We start from the raw sequence: 22,890 nt of genomic DNA, 5'->3' as shown, positions 1-22,890 counted from the left end.
TAGAAATAGAAGACTTGAACAATGCTATAAACCAACTAGACCCACCAGACACATAGAGAAAAATCTGTCCAGTAACAGTAGAATACACATTCTTCTCAAGTGCACAGAGAACATTCTCCAGGAGATATACTACATGGTAAGTCACAAAACAAGGCTCAATAAATTTGAAAGTGATGTTGTTGTTCAGTTGCTCTGTTGTATCTGACTCTTTGCAACCCCATGGACTGCCTTACAACAGGCTTCCCTGTCCTTCACCATCTCCCGGAGTTCACTCAAACTTGTGTTCATTGAGTCGACCATCTCATCCTCTGTCATCCCCTTCTCCTCCTACCCTCAATCTTTCCCAGCATCAGGGTCTTTTCTAATGAGTCTGCTCTTTGTATCAAGGGCCAAGTATTGGAGCTTCAGCTTCAGCATCAGTCCTTCCAATGAATATTCAGGGTTGATTTCCTTTAGGACTGACTGGTTTGATCCCCTTGCAGTCCAAAGGACTCTCAAGAGTCTTCTCCAACACCACAGTTCAACAGCATCAATTCTTTGGCACTCAGCCTTCATGGTCCAACTCACATCCATGCATGACTAATGGAAAAACAATAGCTTTGACAAGATGGACATTTGTTGGCAAAGTAATGTCTCTGCTTTTTAATACACTGTCTAGGTTTGTCATAGATTTTCTTCCGAGGAGTAAGCATCTTTTAATTTCATGACTGCCGTTACCATCTGCAGTGATTTCGGAGCCCAAGAAAATAAAGTCTATCACTGTTTCCATTGTTTCCCCATCTATTTGCCATGAAGTGATAGGACCAGATGTCATGATCTTAGTTTTGTGAATGTTCAGTTTTAGGCAATCCTTTTCACTCTGTTCTTTCACCTTCATCAAGAAGCTCTTTAATTTCTCTTCACTTTCTGCCCTAAGGGTGGTGTCATCTGCATATCTAAGGTTATTGATATTTCTCCCAGCTACTGCTTCATCCAGCCTGGCATTTCACACAATGTACTCTGGATATAGGTCTGTATAGTCAAAGCTATGGTTTTTCCAGTAGACACGTATGGACATGAGAGTTGGACCATAAAGAAGGCTGAGTGCCAAAGAACTGATGGTTTTGAACTACGGTGAGAGAGTCCCTTGGACTGCAAGGAGATCAAACCAGTCAGTCCTTAAAGAAATCAATCCTGAATACTCATTGGAAGGACTGATGCTAAAGTTGAAGGTCCAATCTTTTGGCCACCTGATATGAACAGCCAACTCATTGGAAAAGACCCTGATGCTGGGAAAGAGAAAGCAGGAGAAGGGGATGACAGAGGATGAGGTGGTTGGATGGCATCACAGATTCAACTGACATGAGTTTGAGTAACCTCTGGGATATGGTGAAGGACAGGGAAGCCTGGTGTGCTACAGTCCATGAGGTCACAAGGAGTTGGACATGACTGAACAAGTGAACAACAACTCTGCATGTATGTTAGATAAGCAGGGTGACAATATACAGCCTTGACATACACCTTGTGTGCAACCAAGACCCAGGGAAAGGTGCAGTGACCTCCACAATGACCTCCACAAAAGACTGAGCCAGACGCGCCTTTGAGTGTTTGAGTGTCTCGTGCAAAGGCATGGACATCATTCCGCTGGGACAGGGACCCTAGCAGCAGCAGACCTGGGTGGTGCGGCATGTGGCCTAAGTTCTCTTGGAGGAAGTCACCATTAGCCCCACAATACAGCCACCAGCCAGGCGACTCACAAACTGAAGAACAATTACACCAAATAAGTTTTCACACTGTTGCTGAAGTTCTCAGCCCCACAACAGATTTCCCAACCTGGGGATCAGGCAAAGGGACTGAGAACCCCCCAGGGAATCTGACTTTGAAGGTCAGTGGGATCTGATTACAGAACTTCCACAGGACTGGGAAACAGAGACTCTTGGAGGGCACAAACAAAACCTTGTACGCACCAGGACCCAGGATAAAGGAGCAGTGACCCCACAAGAGACTGAGCCAGGCTTGCCGGTGAGTGTTCAGGAGTCTCTGGCAGAGGCGTGGGTCAACAGTGGCCTGCCACGGGGTCAGGGGCCCTGACTGCAGCAGTCCTGGGGGGTGTAGAATGCTGGCATAAGTCCTTCTGGAGGAGGTCACCCGTACCCCCTACCATAGTTTGGCCTCAGGCCAAACTACAGGCAGGGAACACAGCCCTACCCATCAGCAGAAAATTGGAATTAAGATTTCCTGAGAATGGCCTTGCCCACTAGAGCAAGACCCAGTTTTCCCCATAGCCAGTCTCTCCCATCAGGAAGCTTCCACAAACCTCTTATCCTCATCCATCAGAGGTAAGACAGAAAGAAAACCGCAATCTGAAAGTGTAGAAGTCATACAAAGTATATTCTACAACTACAGTGGGATGAAATTAGAAATCATAACAAATAAATGAGAAATTCACAAATATGTGGAAATTAAACAACATAATGACAAGTAAACAATAAGTCAAAAAAGAAATCACAAGGAAAATGAAAACACTTTGAGATAAATGTAAACAAAACTACAGTATGCCAAAACTTATGGAATGCAGTAAAAGTGGTTCTTAGTGGAAAGCTCATAATTATAAATGTCTACATATTAATAACAAATAATATTAATTCTGGGTATTTTATCTACTGGAAGATGGCTCCGGAGGGCCAGAGTGGGGCAGTTTCCTACAGAAGCTAAGAAACACTAAAGCAGTGACTTAGCTTTGTCTAAATTTGTTTGTTTTTTCCTCACAGTCCTATCCCATAGTTTGTGCATGCTAAGTAGCTTCATTCATGTCTGACTCTTTGTGACCTTATGGACCATAGCCCACCAGGCTCCTCTGTCCATTGGATTCTCCAGGCAAGAATACTGGAGTTGGTTGCTATGCCCTCCTCTAAGGGATCTTCCTGATTCAGAGACTGAACCCAAGTCTCTTGTGTCTCCTGCACTGGCAGATGGGTTCTTTACCACTAATGCCACCTGGGAAGCCCTCCCAACCCAGGGATTGAACCCAGGTCTCCCGCATTGAGGGCAGATTCTTTACCATCTAAGCCACCAGGGAAGCCCAAGTTAGTTGTTCAGTAATGTCCGATTCTTTGTGACCCCATGGACTGTAGCCCCCCAGGGTCTTCTGTCCATGGGATTTCCCAAGCCAAAATACTGGAGTGGGTTGCCATTTCCTACTCCAGGAGATCTTCCTGACCCAGGGATTGAACCCAGATCTCCTGCATTACAGGCAGATTCTTTACTGTCTGAGCCATCAGGGAAGACACATAGTTTCTTCAGATATGTCAACTATTTCTCCTTAAGAGTTTGTACCTCTTGGTCCTGCCGACAAACCTTGCTTCCTCAAGGGCAATGCTTGCAGGCAATGTATGTCCTTTCTTCAGTTAGTCACACTGCATGCCCCAGTCTTCCTCACTTTCTCCAAAATGTCCTATTTTCTCTTCCCTCCTCATTTACCCAATTTATATGATTTATTACTAAATAAAGAACGACAAAGATGTGCCCAGTGAACATAAAGCACAAGAGCTTCTGATATCACTTCTGCAATATCAAAATGTGGGTAGGAAGAAATCTTCACAGAATGTGAAAAACTTTGATATTTCTGGCTATGGGTTGCTACTTTCCTACTAGAAAACACAGATGTATGTTCTTATGTGACATAAGAAATTTGTCATCTTAACATCTATTAAGTAGGATAAAAATACATTCCCAAATATTCAAAGCCATACTTCAAATGGCAAATGGCTATAAAGAACATGGGGTGCCTATAGGAACCTGCAAATCTGAAGACCATTCCCTTACCCACACAAACATATGTATCTTACATATACCTATTTTATTTTGTAATTCCACACAACTATTAATAATTATTAATCTTAATATAACTTTATAGCAATGACACACACAGTGAATCTCAGCATAAAATAAAGTCAGCCAAGATTATTAACTATGGCCAGAATAATACATTCCTTACTTTATCAGGAAAATCTGTGGTGTTTAGAGCAAGGGTTACACACAAAGATGCCCAGAAATTCTTGCCAATTATTGAGAATGAATAAAGTAAGCTGGCAATTGAACATACAACAGAACAAGCCACTCCTCTCTACCCAGTTAGCACAATAATGTGGGAATTTGGTCCTATGTTTCCACATCATTTGATTTTTTTAAGAGAAGCCAAGAAATCTAGATTTTTAGATGATATCACCTGAATGTGCTTACTCTGATTTTTTTTTTTTTTTTCAAAGCATTATGTCAGTCAAACAATATACCTCTTGCAACTTCAGATTTAGAAAATTAAACTCCCACCCTACAGTGGACATCAACTTGCTCTTTTTCCTGCTCGGCATCCATTCTCTGATCTGATGATTACAGAATTACTCTTCCCTGAACAGAAACCATTCCATGTAGTACAGAGGCAGGGCCTATCAGAGGCCAGATTACATGCCTCAGGCTGTTCAGAACTTTTCTGTGAGAACCATGGAATTGACTTGAGTCCACCAGGGTTACTAAACTCGAGCTTTCAGGGGCCTTCTTGGCTGGCTCTCAGAGAAATGATACCATCTCAGCCCCTGGATACGACTATCATTATTAGTCAACTAGAAGTTTCAGTTGCATTAACTTATAAATTCCTTTTTTTGCCTAAGCTAGTATATGTTGGTTCTCTTACAACCAAAACCGTCCTAACACATCCCTAGAAAATTCTGTTGCATAATTCATTCTATAGACTTCCAACTACAAGAAGATCTGTGAGAACATAGGTTCCTTTTGTCAGAAAGACAGTTCAAATGCCAGTTCCACTGCTTACTAAAGGCATGACCATGAGTAAGCTCACTAATATGTTGAGAGTCTGTTTTTCATTTGTACATGACCTTCAAGAATTACATGTGAAATGTACCTAGGATTTTGTTAGGCACACAGTAAGCCCTAAACTAATGTTTGTGTTCCTTCTCAATCCCTCTACTGGAAAACCAGACTGAAAAGCAAGAAGCTTGAGGTTTCACTACTAGGAAGAAAGAAACCTGAAACAGCTTCTAGAAGCATTAAAATTTTCTGTAAACCATCATACTAGTTAACTGTGTACAGTTTCTCCACAGATAGCAGAATTGCTGTTGTTAAACTGTTAAATAGGTGTTTATGTAACCAAGGCCAATGGTACTGGAGAAAGTTAGGTCAAAGGGAAAAAGTACTGATGCTACCAGGTTAAAAAGCTGAATTCTTCCAGATAAGGCTGATTTCAACCAAACATCAGGTTTTTTTTTTTTTTTTTTTAATGAAAATGTGTAGCCACAGGAGGAGGCCCTAGAGATCTCAGAGAAAGAATCTGTACAAGATACAAACCTAGAGGAACATTGCTTTATAGAAGGATAGCAGAGGGAGAAATATTTTGCTGGTCAAACAGAATTTGGAATCTATATACATCTGCAGTATCAGACTATAAGCTTCTTGAAGGTAATTTTTTTTTCTCATCTTGGAATACCACTGCCCAGCACATAGTAGGTGCTCTATAAAGTATTGAACGAATTTAACTGAAACTAACAGTGAAATCCCAAAGGCTTCAGATTCTACAAAGAAACATAAATGATTCTTCCTACTGAGAACAAAGTGAGAACACCTTAAGGATAGTGGGCTGACATCAACACTGAGTGTGACTGAATTAGGACTGATCTAACAAGTCAGTCCAAGCAGAGAGGTTATACAGCAGAATCTGAACTTCACAAGCCTTTCTCACCCAAGTGATCACAACTAAGAAGTTACTCTCAGGAATTCCCTGGTGGTCCAGTGGTTGAGAATCTGCCCTGCAATGCAGGGGACATGGGTTCAATCCTTGGTCCAGAAACTAAGATCCCACATGCTACAGAGCAACTAAGCCCGTGACCTACAACTACTGAGCCCTCAAGCCACAACTAGAGACTTCGTGCCACATAATGCAACGAAGATGACTGATGACACAACTAAGATCTGGTGCAGCCAAATACATATACAAATATTCAAAAAAGAGAGAAGTGACTCTGAGGACTAAAAACATCAACGAGCAAACTGACAGCCTGAGTTCCCTACCCTGGTAAGGTAACTTTTGACCAAACAGTCCAGTGTTGAGAAGTAGCTGAGAACTTCAGATAAATACAAGCAAAAAAGTTAATATATAAAAGTGAAATATATGCCACATTGGGACTTATTTACATTTATGATGGTGTATTTTTCTACAAGCTATTACAAGGGATATTCAAGGTTTGAGGGAGGACCTCTACCCTAACTAAGTACACTAGGATTCCGGGAAGCACCCTGTTAGAGACAAGGCCCTAGATTAGGCATAAAGAATACGGGTGACAGCAAACATCTCATTCGGATATGAAAGAAAAATCAAAAGCTTTACAGACAAGCAGAAGCTGAGAGAATTCAGCACCACCAAGCCAGCTCCTCAACAAATGCTAAAGGATCTTCTCTAGACAGGAAACACAGAGAAGGTGTATAAACTCAAATCTAAAACAACAAAGTAAATGGCAACGGGATCATACTTATCAATAATTACCTTAAATGTAAATGGGTTAAATGCCCCAACCAAAAGACAAAGAATGGCTGAATGGACACAAAAACTAGACCCTATATATGCTGTCTACAAGAGACCCACCTCAAAACAAGGGACACATACAGACTGAAAGTGAAGGGTTGGAAAAAGATATTTTACGCAAATGGAGACCAAAAGAAAGTAGGAGTAGCAATACTCATATCAGATAAAATAGACTTTGAAATAAAGGCTGTGAAAAGAGACAAAGAAGGACACTACATAATGATCAAAGGATCAACCCAAGAAGAAAATATAACAATTATAAATATATATGCACCCAACATAAGAGCACCGCAATGTGTAAGGCAAATGCTAAGAAGTATGAAAGGGGAAATTAACAATAACACAATAATAGTGGGAGACTTTAATACCCGACCACACCTATGGATAGATCAACTAAACAGAAAATTAGCTAGGAAATACAAACTTTAAATGATACAATGGACCAGCTAGACCTAATTGATATCTATAGGACATTTCACCCCAAAACAATGAATTTCACCTTTTTCTCACGTGCACACAGAACCTTCCTTAGGATAGATCACATCCTGGGCCATAAATCTAGCCTTGGTAAATTCAAAAAAATTGAAATCAGTCCAAGCATCTTTTCTGATCACAATGCAGTAAGATTAGATGTCAACTATGAGAAACGCTGGGCTGGAAGAAGCACAAGCTGGAATCAAGATTGCCAGGAGAAATATCAATAACCTCAGATATGCAGATGACACCACCCTTATGGCAGAAAGTGAAGAGGAACTCAAAAGCCTCTTGATGAAAGTGAAAGTGGAGAGGGAAAAAGTTGGCTTAAAGCTCAACATTCAGAAAACAAAGATCATGGCATCTGGTCTCATCACTTCATGGCAAATAGATGGGGAAACAGTGGAAACAGTGGCTGACTTTATTTTTGGGGGCTCCAAAATCACTGCAGATGGTGACTGCAGCCATGAAATTAAAAGACGCTTACTCCTTGGAAGGAAAGTTATGACCAACCTAGATTGCATATTGAAAAGCAGAGACATTAATTTGCCAACAAAAGTCCGTCTAGTCAAGGCTATGGTTTTTCCAGTGGTCATGTATGGATGTGAGAGTTGGACTGTGAAGAAGCCTGAGCGCCAAAGAATTGATGCTTTCGAACTGTGGTGTTGGAGAAGACTCTTGAGAGTCCCTTGGACTGCAAGGAGATCCACCAGTCCGTTCTGAAGGAGATCAGCCCTGGGATTACTTTGGAAGGAATGATGCTAAAGCTGAAACTCCAATACTTTGGCCACCTCATGTGAAGAGTTGACTCATCGGAAAAGACTCTGATGCTGGGAGGGATTGGGGGCAGGAGGAGAAGGGGACAACAGAGGATGAGATGGCTGGATGGCATCACTGACTCGATGGATATGAGTTTGAGTGAACTCTGGGAGTTGGTGATGGACAGGGAGGTGTGGCGTGCTACAGTTCCTGGGGTCGCAAAGAGTCGGACACGACTGAGCGACTGAACTGAACTGAACAGGAAAAAAACTATTAAAAATACAAACATATGGAGGCTAAACAACACACTTCTGAATAAACAACAAATCACAGAAGAAATCAAAATATGCATAGAAATGAATGAAAATGAAAACACAACAACCCAAAACCTATGGGATTCAGTAAAAGCAGTGCTAAGCGGAAGGTTCATAGCAATGCAAGCTTACCTCAAGAAACAAGAGAAAAATCAAATAAATAACCTAACTACACTTAAAGTAACTAGAAAAAGAAGAAATGAAGAACCCCAGAGGTAGTAGAAGGAAAGAAATCATAAAAATTAGGGCAGAAATAAATGAAAAACAAAAGAGACCATAGCAAAAATCAACAAAGCTAAAAGCTGGTTTTTGAGAAGATAAATAAAATAGACAAGCCATTAGCCAGACTCATCAAGAAAAAAAGGGAGAAAAATCAAATCAACAGAATTAGAAATGAAAACGGGAGAAATCACAACAGACAATACAGAAATACAAAGGATCATAAGAAACTATTATCAGCAACTATATGCCAATAAAGTGGACAACTTGGAAGAAATGGAAAAATTCTTAGAAAAGTATAGCTTTCCAAAACTGAACCAGGAAGAAATAGAAAATTTTAACAGACTCATCACAAGCATGGAAGTCAAAACTGTAATCAGAAATCTTCCAGCAAACAAAAGCCCAGGACCAGAGACCTTCACAGCTGAATTCTACCAAAAATTCAGAGAAGAGCTAACACCTATCCTACTCAAACTCTTCCAGAAAATTGCAGAGGAAGGTAAACTTCCAAACTCATTCTATGAGGCCACCATCACCCTAATACCAAAACCTGACAAAGATGCCACAAAAAAAGAAAACTACAGGCCAATATCACTGATGAACATAGATGCAAAAATTCTTAACAAAATTCTAGCAATCAGAATCCAACAACACATTAAAAAGATCATACATCATGACCAAGTGGGCTTTATCCCAGGGATGCAAGGATTCTTCAATATTCGCAAATCAATCAATGTGAAACATCACATTAACAGATTGAAAGATAAAAACCATATGATTATCTCAATAGATGCAGAGAAAGCCTTTGACAAAATTCAACATCCATTTATGATAAAAATCCTCCAGAAAGCAGGCACAGAAGGAACATACCTCAACATAGTAAAAACCATATATGACCAACCCACAGCAAACATTATCCTCAAGTGAAAAACTGAAAGCATTTCCCCTAAAGTCAGGAACAAGACAAGGGTGCCCACTTTCACCACTACTATTCAACATAGTTTTGGAAGTTTAGCCACAGCAGAGAAGAAAAAGAAATAAAAGGAATCCAAATTGGAAAAGAAGAAGTAAAACTCTCACTGTTTGCAGATGACATGATTCTCTACATAGAAAACCCTAAAGACTGCATTAGAAAATCACTAGAGCTAATCAATGAATAAAGTAAAGTGGCAGGATATAAAATTAACACACAGAAATCCCTTGCATTCCTATATACTAACAATGAGAAAACAGAAATTAAGGAAATAATTCCATTCACCATTGCAACGGAAAGAATAAAATACTTAGGAACATATCTACCTAAAGAAACAAAAGACCTATATATAGAAAACTATAAAACACTGGTGAAAGAAATCAAAGAGGACACTAATAGATGGAGAAATATACCATGTTCATGGATCGGAAGAATCAACATAGTGAAAATGAGTATACTATCCAAAGCAGTCTATAGATTCAATGCAATCCCTATCAAGCTACCAATGGTATTTTTGCAGAGCTAGAACAAATAATTTCACAATTTGTATGGAAATACAAAAAGCCTTCAATAGCCAAAGCAATCCTGAGAAAGAAGAATGGAACTGGAGGAATCAACCTGCCTGACTTCAGTCTCTACTACAAAGCCACAGTCATCAAGACAGTATGGTACTGGCACAAAGACAGAAACATAGATCAATGGAACAAAATAGAAAGCCCAGAGATAAATCCACACACCTATGGACACCTTATCTTTGACAAAGGAGGCAAGAATATACAATGAAGAAAAGACAATCTCTTTAACAAGTGGTGCTGGGGAAACTGGTCAACCACTTGTAAAAGAATGAAACTAGAACACTTTCTAACACCATACACAAAAATAAACTCAAAATGGATTAAAGATCTAAATGTAAGACTAGAAACTATACAACTCCTAGAGGAAAACATAGGCAAAACACTCTCCGACATAAATCTCAGCAGGATCCTCTATAGCCTGCCTCCCAGAGTAATGGAAATAAAAGCAAAAATAAACAAACGGGACCTAATTAAACTTAAAAGCTTTTGCACAATGAAGGAAACTATAAGCAAGGTGAAAAGACAGCCTTCAGAATGGGAGAAAATAACAGCAAACGAACCAACTGACAAAGAATTAATCCCAAAAATATACAAGCAACTCCTGCAGCTCAATTTCAGAAAAATAAGTGACCCAATCAAAATATGGGCCAAAGAACTAAACAGACATTTCTCCAAAGAAGACATACAGATGGCTAACAAGCACATGAAAAGATGCTTAATATCACTCATTATTAGAGAAATTCAAATCAAAACCACAATGAGGTACCATCTCACGCTGGTCAGAATGCTTGCTATCAAAAAGTCTACCAACAATAAATGCTGGAGAGGGTACAGAGAAAAGGGAACCCTCTTACACTGTTGGTGGGAATGCAAACTAGTATAGCCACTATGGAGAACAGTGTGGAGATTCCTTAAAAAACTGGAAATAGAACTGCCATACGACCCAGCAATCCCACTGCTGGGCATACACACCAAGCAAGCCAGAATTGAAAGAGACACATGTACCCCAATGTTCATCGCAGCACCATTTACATCAGCCAGGACATGGAAGCAACCTAGATGTCCATCGGCAGACAAACAGATAAGAAAACTGTGGTACATACACACAATGGAATATTACTCAGCCATTAAAAAGAATGCATTTGAATCAGTTCTAATCAGGTGGGTGAAACTGGAGTCTATTATATAGAGTGAAGTAAGCCAGAAAGAAAAACATCAATACAGTATACTAACGCATATATATGGACTTTAGAAAGATGGTAACGATGACCCTATATGAGAGGCATCAAAAGAGACACAGATGTAAAGAACAGTCTTTTGGACTCTGTGGGAGAAGGCAAGGGTGGGATAATTTGAAAGAATAGCATTGAAATATGTACATTATCATATGTGAAACAGATTGCCAGCCTAGGTTCGATGCATGAGACAGGGTGCTTAGGGCTGGTGTACTGGGATGACCCTGAGGAATGGGATGGGTTCAGGATGGGGAACACATGTACACCCATGGCTGATTCATGTCAATGTATGGCAAAAACCACTACAATACTGTAAAGTAATTAACCTCCAATTAAAATAAATAAATAAATTAAAAAAAAAAAGAATATGGGTGAAAGTTCAGTTCAGTCTCTGACAAAAAGAGAAAACCTTTCAGGAAAATTATTCATACTTGAGTCAGAAGGAATTATCCAAACAAACTACCCTTCTTGGCTGTGATTTGTGCCTTGATTTTGTGAATTAAAATCAAGGAAGGAATTAAAAACTCTAATGTGTGATAAGAGTGGCCCTCATCTGACACTGCCTCTGGTCAGTGTACTGGCAGGGGTACTGGGAAACCAGCAACTCCAGGAAGCTCTTCTGGCAAAATAGCCAAGATGGGGAAATGAGCTCTAGACCCAGAGATGGTACTAATCATAACAAGTGCCTCGGAGGACGACAGAAATGACAGAATTAGGCTTAACGATTAGAAGTCTGCTCCAAAGGGACTGGAAAAAAAAAAAAGGGCAGGCTAAGAATCTAAGGACATACTATTAGTCAGATCGGGCCACCTAATAATAGCTTCAGGTTTTTAAAAATGTGTTGTGTATGTTGTGCTCAAACAACCCTGGGCATAGTCTAACTCAGTCTCTTCTCTGAAGCACAAAGGAAAATGGTTTCTAATTGTCACTACAGTAGATGCTGGTTCTTAAGAAAAGGGAGCTGGACTGCTGGAAAGGTGCTCCACTGCCCATGACACAATGAATAAGGATGACAAGACAGAACTAAAAGAGCACCATAGAACCCTGGACTCATGGCTTCCCACACAATCCTTCTAGCAGAAAGGCACTTTCTCCCTAGCCTGCATTCTTGTTCTGTGAGCGGCAACTGAGAGGTGAAAATTACAAGACACTTCAATTCACTGCGGTTGCTTGCTCCCCTCTTCCGTGGGGTGATGCCCAGTCCTACTCACTCTCTGACAGCCAACTGCTCACTAATTGCTCTGGACGTTTATGTGTGTGACTGCACCACAGTCTGGCTTGATTTTTCAAAGGAGACCTGCCAACATAAATATCCCAGGTCCAAGATAAAAGAGAATAATTAAAAACAGGCCTTGTTATCCGATTAGCTGATCATCTCCTATTCATATCACCAAGTGATATTTTCAGTGAGTGTTTTACCTGTTTTCCTCATTCAAGTGAACACAATAGGTTTTACCTTTCAAATTGACCATCAAATTTTAAAGGATTAACAACAAGGATGGGGGCGGGCAGGTGTTGGGGAAGGAGTATGGCTTTTAGAGGAAAGGCAGGTCTGAGCTTGGATTCCAAAATCTGCCACTTACTGAGGCTAATCAGTAAAATGGCAAAAAACAATTCATACTTTGTAGGTTGTTACAAATATTAAATGACAAGGACAAAATAATTCTATAAGGAATGTAGTACATAAGAGGCTCTAAAACTGCATTACATAATAACAGCATGCTCACAGTACCTTAGCATCTATGGAGCAAAAATAAAAGTTCTTCTATTTCTATTCCTTAAAATTAAGAGGTTAAAACGAGACCAGAGAGATCTCATAATAAGTTTTTGGAGAGAGACTATACAGCGGGGCTTGGAGAAGTTTCTTTCACCACATGTAGGGTCCATAAAGAGTGACCAGGTGAAGATCTGCTTCAATGCAATAACTATTCTATGAATACCTACTAGTCCTTCATTCAGCCAATGTGAGTTCCCCCAAGGTGCCAGGCCTGTGCTATAAATAAAATAGACACAAGTCTGGTTCTTAAACTGCTTACAGTCGAGCAGGTGAGCTAAGTCAGTACAAGGGATGATGAGAGTAGTGCTGGGTATTAGAGGCGCACACAGGAGAATCTCCAGATCTCTGGGGGAGATTTCAGGGAAAGCTCCTTGGAGGAAGCAATCACCAAGAAGTCTGAGGAATAAGGAGTTAGCTGAGGGAGGACAAGTTCTAGACAGACAACAGCATGTGTGAAGGTCCTGAGGTCAAACCAATGCTGCAAAATCAACAATTCCAAGTAGTTCAGCCCTGCCAGAACTTTGGACACAACCTGAGTGAGTGAGTACAAAGGGGGGACAAAGCAGAGGTAATAAACAAGGGAGACAACCATCAGCAATGTCAGTAAGACTCAGACCATGAAGTGAAGATCATTCCAATAAGAGCTCTGAATTAATCCCAAGAACACAGCGAAGTTCCTATAGTCAGAATGACATGATTCAGTTCAGTTCACTTCAGTCGCTCAGTCGTGTCCGACTCTCTGCGACCCCATGAATCGCAGCACGCCAGGCCTCCCTGTCTATCACCAACTCCTAGAGTTCACTCAGACTCATGTCCATCGAGTCAGTGATGCCATCCAGCCATCTCATCCTCTGTCGTCCCCTTCTCCTCCTGCCCCCAATCCCTCCCAGCATCAGAGTCTTTTCCGATGAGTCAACTCTTCCCATGAGGTGGCCAAAGTACTGGAGTTTCAGCTTTAGCATCATTCCTTCCAAAGTAATCCCAGGGCTGATCTCTTTCAGAATGGACTGGTTGGATCTCCTTGCAGTCCAAGGGACTCTCAAGAGTCTTCTCCAACACCACAGTTCAAAAGCATCAATCTTCGGCACTCAGGCTTCTTCACAGTCCAACTCTCACATCCATACATGACCACTGGAAAAACCATAGCCTTGACTAGATGGACCTCTGTTGGCAAAGTAATGTCTCTGCTTTTGAATATGCTATCTAGGTTGGTCATAACTTTCCTTCCAAGGAGTAAGCGTCTTTTAATTTCATGGCTGCAGTCACCATCTGCAGTGATTTTGGAGCCCCCAAAAATAAAGTCTGACACTGTTTCCACTGTTTCGCCATCTATTTCCCATGAAGTGATGGGACCGGACGCCATGATCTTCATTTTCTGAATGTTGAGCTTTAAGCCAACTTTTTCACTCTCCACTTTTACTTTCATCAAAAGGCTTTTTAGTTCCTCTTCACTTTCTGCCATAAGGGTGGTGTCATCTGCATATCTGAGGTTATTGATATTTCTCCTGGCAATCTTGATTCCAGCTTGTGCTTCTTCCAGTCAAGCGTTTCTCATGATGTACTCTGCAAAGAAGTTAAATAAACAGGGTGACGATATACAGCCTTGACGTACTCCTTTTCCTATTTGGAACCAGTCTGTTGTTTCATGTCCAGTTCTAACTGTTGCTTCCTGACCTGCATACAGGTTTCTCAAGAGGCAGGTCAACTGGTCTGATATTCCCATCTCTTTCAGAATTTTCCACAGTTGATTGTGATCTACACAGTCAAAGGCTTTGGCATAGTCAATAAAGCAGAAATAGATGTCTTTCTGGAACTCTCTTGCTTTTTCCATGATCCAGCGGATGTTGGCAATTTGATCTCTGGTTCCTCTGCCTTTTCTAAAACCAGCTTGAACATCAGGAAGTTCACGGTTCACGTATTACTGAGGCCTGGCTTGGAGAATTTTGAGCATTACTTTACTAGTGTGTGAGATGAGTGCAATTGTGCGGTAGTTTGAGCATTCTTTGGCATTGCCTTTCTTTGGGATTGGAATGAAAACTGACCTTTTCCAGTCCTGTGGCCACTGCTGAGTTTTCCAAATTTGCTGGCATATTGAGTGCAGCACTTTCACAGCATCATCTTTCAGGATTTGGAATAGCTCAACTGGAATTCCATCACCTCCACTAGCTTTGCTCGTAGTGATGTTTTCTAAGGCCCACTTGACTTCACATTCCAGGATGTCTGGCTCTAGGTGAGTGATCACATCATCATGATTATCTTGATCCTGAAGATCTTTTTTGTACAGTTCTTCTGTGTATTTTTGCCACCGCTTCTTAATATCTTCTGCTTCTGTTAGGTTCATACCATTCCTGTCCTTTATTGAGCCCATCTTTGCATGAAATGTTCCCTTGGTATCTCTAATTTTCTTGAAGAGATCTCTGATCTTTCCCATTCTGTTGTTTTCCTCTATTTCTTTGCATTGATCACTGAGGAAGGCTTTCTTATCTCTTCTTGCTATTCTCTGGAACTCTGCATTCAAATGGGTATATCTTTCCTTTTCTCCTTTGCTTTTCACTTCTCTTCTTTTCACAGCTATTTGTAAGGCCTCCCCAGACAGCCATTTTGCTTTTTTGCATTTCTTTTCCATGAGGATGGTCTTGATCCCTGTCTCCTGTACAATGTCACAAACCTCAGTCCATAGTTCCTCAGGCACTCTATCTATCAGATCTAGTCCCTTAAATCTATTTCTCACTTCCACTGCATAATCATAAGGGGTTTGATTTAGGTCATACCTGAATGGTCTAGTGGTTTTCCCTACTTTCTTCAATTTCAGTCTGAATTTGGCAATAAGGAGTTCATGATCTGAGCCACAGTCAGCTCCTGGTCTTGTTTTTGCTGACTGTATAGAGCTTCTCCATCTTTGGCTGCAAAGAACATAGTCAATCTGATTTCGGTGTTGACCATCTGGTGATGTCCATGTGTAGAGTCTTCTCTTGTGGTGTTGGAAGAGGGTGTTTGCTATGACCAGTGCATTTTCTTGGCAAAACTCTATTAGTCTTTGCCCTGCTTCATTCTGTATTCCAAGGCCAAATTTGCCTGTTACTCCAGGTGTTTCTTGACATCCTACTTTTGCATTCCAGTCCCCTATAATGAAAAGGACATCTTTTTTGGGATCTGCCTTTTAGGAAGCTTGCTCTGACTGCAGTGTGAGAAAAGAACACGCGGGAACTCTCTTAAATCACATAAAGACACTACCTTAGAAGAAAAAGAAAAAAAAACAAAACCCGAACTAAGTGTTAAAAAAAAATCTCAGCTGTTTTAGAAATAAAAGATTTGTTTGGCAAGTTAAAGGGGAAAAATTTTTAAGTCTAATGGCCACAATCATCTGCTAGTATAGCATAATAAAAGATAAGACTGTGCAGCTCAGGTAAGCCTTTTTTCCTAAGACACAAGAGAAAATACTAGAGGTCCCAACCTAAATCCCTCCATCTCTTTCCACCCTGCCTTCTCCAGGCAACTTAATACCTGCTCAGTCTTTCTCTTTTCATTTTGCTCAACAAAATGACTCAATTTGCTCAACAAAATAAGAATTCTATTATAGAAAAGTTTGGAGAAACTGCATTAAGTGTGCCAGATAGCTTTAAAAAATTAAATGCTAACAGATGAGAACCAGTTCTGACCCCAAGGTCAAGCAAAATTAATCTTTGCTATTTTGCCAATGGTCATTAAATAACAAGAATTTCTGTAGGTAGTTTCTAAATTAGAGAGTCTGAGATCTTACTAGTGGGGTGCAAACATGAGCATCATAGCATAATAATTAGACTTAGATACTTTTCTGAATTTGTCTTTTAAAAATGAATTATGCCATTAAGCACTAAAGGCAAAGATTAAAATTTCACAAACTTCCAGTTAATTCTAAATGTGATGACAACTACTGGTATGCAATCAAATATTAAAAGAATCTCAGCTGTTTTAGAAATAAAACATTTGGTTCCAGCTTGAAGCAAAACTTTTTAGGGTCTATGATTAAACTGATTTGCAAATACAGCATGAAAAATAGGTAAGAGGTCTTTTATATGGCAAATAACTAAAATCAATCTTTAAAATCAAGATTTTGAAGTATGTTTGGCTGTAACTCACAAAAGACTTGAGACAAAGTTAGTAACTGTACATTCCTAAAAATTAAAATACACACATTTTATAGAGTGATTTAAAACACAGAAATTTATCATTACTCTAAGACATTTCTTACAAGGTTTACATGCATATTTAAAAAATAATATTACTGCTGCTAATTTGAGGGACTTAGTCAAATACATTCTCTGAAAGGAATGGACTAATATTTTTTATTCTCTAGTAAGAGCATCTCTACTTTCCATACTCACTAAAAATAACTAAATAAATTTAATATAGCAAAGTGTGCTTGGGTATTTGGGATTCACCAACTTGCTTAATTACTTCAAAAATTTCCATATTTTTATATATAGTTATTACTTATTTGTTCACTGACCAATGGGAAGAATGATGCAATGGTAACTACATCAATGGTATCCTGGGAGTCAAGAAATAATTCACCTCCTTGTTAAACAAATATCCGAATACTACTTGTATGCCAAAGGGCACTAAATAAACACTTAAGTCTGTGAAGAAACATGATACTGTATCTCATCAAATTTGAGATGCCATCAATTTTAAGACTAACTCTTAACTAATAAAGAAAAAATGTTTTCAATTACATTATGACATAATGCCTTGGATGAATCACATCAGCTTCTCATTGCTTGATATTTTTTAAATCTACTCAGAAAAATTTGGCAATTTTTCCTGCCTCCAATACACTGCTTGATATTATAAACAGCAATTTTTTTTTTCTTTTACAAATCTTAGTATGAAACACGGCTTCATCTACATTGGGGTGTCTTCCTTTCTTGGCTCCCATCAAGCCTTTAGTTGTTGTTTTTAAAAAGTAAGTGGAATTGTGATTATTTTACCAACGGCAGATGTTTACTTCACTAATGTTAAATTCACATCTCTCCACTCTGTTTTGGTCCTTTACCATTTTTGTTTCAATGCCAAATCGTAATGAAATCTTTTTAAATATATTTTAAATGGCAATTAAATCCAATGTATGTAGAGCTGACACTGTACATAACTCAATTGAAATGATGATACTAAATACAGCTACAACTAAAACTTGTACAAGCACAAGCAGTTTCAACCTGGCCAAATGGCCACCTGACAGCAACTGACAGATGCCATCAAGCAGCAGATACAACCCAAATTCAAAGATATTAAAATGCGGGAAAACAAATATGAGTCTCAGAATCAATAATAGCAGTAAATACTCACAGAGCAAATACTCACAGCAAATACTCATGAGGAAAGAGCACCATTCTATGTACTTTTCATATGTTATGCACGAAAATCTGTCAGGTAGGTAGATTACGTGCCTCCAGATGAGGAAGCTGAGGCTTGGGGTCGGGGCGCTAAGAAGCTTGCCCCAATATCACAAAGTTAACATGTGCCGAGGCTAGCTTTTGAATCCACAATCTGGGCTATGCTTTTAACCACTATGTCATGTGGTCACTTAAGTTATTAATCAATAACTAGCTCTGTGACTTAACCTGAGTCATTAGAGACTCCTTTCCTTATCTGGAAAAGGAAGGAACTGGAATGGATGATTATGGAGTCCCTTCCCAGAAAATACTATAATTCTATAATCTTTTAAATTAAAATGTTATCCTCATGGTAGCTTCTCCTTAACCCTATAAAATTCAAAGACTTTCACCACCATTACTGACTAGTGAAAAGAACCTAACTTTTACTATTATTCTAAAATTCACACACTTAGGAAAGGTATTAAGAAACAGACATACATGTACCACTATTTCTCTTTTTCAGGATGATAGCAAAGGCTGACTATAGATACAAACGATCCAATTTCTGGGTTTTACTCTGCCTGTGTACCATACTTATGATAGAAATTTACCATTTAAAATTTTAGTCCAAAATTAACAAATGATTTCAATGTGTCCATTTTAACAGATATACAGGGTGCACAGTCCTTTAAAAATTCTGTTCATTTATGAGGGAAAAAACAACAGATTAATAACAGATGCAAATATTACAACATTTTCTCTCTTGACCCAATTTAAAGGATGGAATTAAATGTGCATTACACACTTGACAACTCTTTTGCCCCAAGGTGGGGGGGTGGCCGAGCGGGCTGTCCTAACCTTTGGATCTTCTACAGGTCGAGCTGCCCTCCCTCCTAGGTAACCTTGCTTCTGACCCACATCCTCTGATCATCAGGCAACCTAGTGATGCTTAAAATATTTCCTAATAGTTCACTTTGAAGTTGTCTACAGAAGGAGAGTTAATAAAAGAAAGAGATGAAAATGTGCAATGCCTTTAAAGCTTTCCTTTTTTATTCATAAACATCAAACACTGTATCAGTTTTGGGCCTTGCTTTTTTCCTTTATAGTACACATGCAGACATAAAATAATCTGCCCCAATGGAAATCAGAGAAAACATTAAAAAGATTTCTGATGAAAAAAGGAATATAAGCAAACTGTTGGCAAAAGTAGGTTTAAAAAACAAAACAGGTAAGACGATGGCTCAAAGATGAAAGGGTCTGGCCAGAGCATAAAATTTCACTATTACATACCTTCCCATGCTGCCCAGCTCTTTCATAGCAAATGACAACATCTTCCCACATTTCTAGCTTCTCAAATATCTGAAGGGCTGAATTGGTACATCCCAACTCAAAGAGTAAACCTGCAAGTTGGCGCTAGAAAAATCAAATAAAAATAATGAACAATCCTTCGCACATTCACACACAGATTTCTGTTCCATTTGTAGGTATATCTAATCTGCCATTTTAAGCATCTGCTTATTGCAAAAAATGCCTAATATCTATAATTCAACCTCTGCTGAAAAAACATATATGTTTCCTACATGTTGAAAAACATACAGGAACTGTTCAAAATACACAATATATCAATTTTTCCCACGAATTCAGAACTTAAAAGGCAAAATCTGCACTTCTTATTATCTAGAAAGTCTATACATGACAATCTCTGTTGTAAAGCTGAGATCAAATAAGTCAATTTTTAAAACTCTGTTAAAGTGCCCCTTATCAGAAAGGCAAATATAAACGTTGCTGAGGATGTGAAGAAAAGAGAACTCTTGTGTACTACTGGCAGGACTGTCAATTTGTCAATTTGCAGCCAATATAGAAAACAATATGAAGCTTCCTCAAGAAACTGAAAACAGAGCTACCATATGATCTAGCAATTCCACTTCTGGATATATAACTGAGGAAAATGAAAACATTAATTTATTTTAATAAGTGCATTCTAAAAAATTTAGCTACCTAGTTTCTCAGTACTTGGCAGATAAAATGGGACCAACTGTGATAAAGTGAGTGAAGGTTAAGTATATTCAAGAATAAAAACAGTGTATTTTATAAGTGGTCCATCCTGCAGGAATAGAAAAACAATATTAAAAAGGTTTAAAAAACTGGGAAAACTCATGAGTAAGGAATGGTTGTAAAATTCAATACATATTTAAGAGCTAAGAAGCTAACAGACATGGAACATGCAGAACTAACAAACTCAGAAAGTAAAATGAAACTATAAAATTTCATTTTATAATGAAAATTACATTTTATATATATTATTAAAATATGTTATATACTATATAAAATATATATTATAAAAATAAATATATATTATATATATTATAAAAATATATTATAAACATAAAAATAAATAAAAGTAATGGCTCAATTCTTCTGTATCCCATGAAATATAGGAGAATTTGGCTATTTTAGAATATGTGATTGGACATTTTCAAAAACTGAACATCACATGTGGGAGCTGGAATAAATCTTAATGCTCATATAGTAAGGAGTTCAATCTTTCTAATAGTTACAAAGTTCTGGCATCTAAGCTGATATGGCTAACTAGGAGTAAAGACGAATATGTTTTATAATAAACTGTGCTGTTATTTCCTGATCTTTAAAAATAATACATAAAGATATGCTTACTCCCAAGAAATAAAACTGATTTAATTTCTTAATGAAAGAGGATGTTTATCTAATTGCTCAAAGATCCCAAAATCCACAGCTTCCTAAGCAGATAAAATAAACACTGAGCCTATTTGAACAGTATTTAATTTTCCTAATGTTTCTGTTCAGAAAGTAACAGCTACACCCTCAACAGACATGTTTTGTCATAACAGCTCAGAGTTTGATTTGTTTATACACCACAAACCACACAGTACAAAGACAAAGCACTTGACAAACTTCACCGATCAGGGTTAAAAACATGCCAAAAGTTTCAATTGCTAACACCTTTGTGATGAAGAATCTATCCTTTTGAGATGATATGAAAACATTTTTTGTGCCTGTTTTATTGAGATGTCTTCAATAGATGAAGTGAATCCCAATGTATAATAGACCCTCTCGCTTACCCTGAGCTTACGAATATACTAATAATCTACTCTAAGAAATCTTATGAAGATTCTGCGTCACTGAATTGTGGGTTGGCATTTATAATTCTAAGTCACTACCTAAGTGCATAATCCACAAGAGATGACAGGAAGCTGGTTAAAATGACAATGGCTACTAAATCATCGAGAAATCTCTGGCTGGCATTATTTGACTCCACTTAGCTGCTCTGTGCCACAGCTTTCACACTTGTAATTCGGGATTATTTCACAAAATTGTTGCAAAAAAATAAGATAATGTGTGTGAAAGGCAGAAAAAAATGCGTGCTTCACAATAAATGTGCAGTAAAAGCTGGCTGTTATTCTCTGGAATAATTACAACCCAATGAAGATAAAGGAAAGGAGGCAAACTAGACTAAAAGTTGGGAAACCAGAGACGCTCATGAACTGCTGTGTGATCAGCACTGGAAAAGTGTCGTTACTGGTAACTGCCCTGGGCCGCCATTTTTTTTCGAGGATTAAGAAACCAGAATTATAAATTAAGAGACCAGACCAGGTGTCTAGGTTGTCTTCAGTGAATAAAATTTTACAAAATAGAGGAATGACACCTGTAACACAGGGGAACCCACAGGGCAAGAGCTAAACTAGGTGTTCTCATGTCGTTAGAAAGAGCAAAGTAGTTAAGGGCATTTCACATTATCAACTATCAAATAAATGCTTTATTTTACCTTTTGTAAACAATCTGCTTAAAAGGTTCATTCTTTAGCAGAAAATCCTTACAGGGCTTTTAAACATAAAAAGTTATTTTGAAAATGAAGACTTCTGTGGCTCTATTATTTAATTTCAAGAATTCTATTTAACCTAGTTTACATTCTTTTCAATGTTTTAAAAGTCCAGTATCATTTCATTCAAATAGCAGTTTGAAGTAACCGGCAATTCCCAGCTAGATACTTTTTCTTTTCCTTGAAATATTTGAAAACTCCAACATAAATTTACAGTCATTTTTTTCTAATGCATTTATCTTTCAAAAGAGAAGTGTTTTCCCTACCCAATGACAACAACAAAAATACCTGAACGGCCCAATGAGGTGGCACTTGACAGCAATAGAAAATCTTCAGACGTTCCAATACAGACGTAGTCTTATCTTCAAATTGGTCTGCAAGAGCCTTAAGAGCATGTATCATAATCAGAATCTATATGAGTAATAGCTTTATAATATGAACAAGATTTTTGTTGCAAAAGTTTTACAAATAGACATATAAACAATAAAGAATACAAGTTACTTTGATACTGTGTTGGGATGTGTGAATATTTTCTTGAATTTCCATAAATGTTAAAAAAAAATCTTAAAATTAATCAACATTTATGTAATTTGAACACTAAAAAATAACAAGAAAAAAATTTTTAAATGAGGTTTCCTATAGTAGTCTTTCAAAGAACTAGCCTTATTAATCCATCTTTTTATTTTTTCTATTTTCTAAGAACTGTTTTTAGCATATCTATTTCACAACCATACTGTGACAATGGCCCTTTCTAATGTAAATCAGAGATAAATTACATGA

General features: G+C 38.4%; 1 protein-coding gene across 3 annotated transcripts in view; it reads right to left on the bottom strand.

Annotated features, from left to right (window-relative positions):
• Window positions 1–22,890, bottom strand: part of TTC27 (tetratricopeptide repeat domain 27) — a 178,122-nt gene that overhangs the window by 67,676 nt on the left and 87,556 nt on the right. For all 3 annotated transcript variants that reach the window (XM_055539763.1, XM_055539761.1, XM_055539762.1), the window contains exons 11-12: window positions 22,399–22,494; window positions 19,545–19,667 (exon numbers count right to left, since the gene is read on the bottom strand). In XM_055539763.1, coding sequence (XP_055395738.1) covers window positions 19,545–19,667; window positions 22,399–22,494 — 219 coding nt within the window. The remainder of the gene's footprint in view (window positions 1–19,544; window positions 19,668–22,398; window positions 22,495–22,890) is intronic.

This window comes from Bubalus kerabau, chromosome 11, assembly GCF_029407905.1.
Source record: "Bubalus kerabau isolate K-KA32 ecotype Philippines breed swamp buffalo chromosome 11, PCC_UOA_SB_1v2, whole genome shotgun sequence".
Lineage (NCBI taxonomy): Eukaryota > Metazoa > Chordata > Mammalia > Artiodactyla > Bovidae > Bubalus > Bubalus kerabau.
The sequence above is the reverse complement of the archived record's forward strand: the minus strand, read 5'-3'. Positions and strand labels throughout refer to the sequence as shown.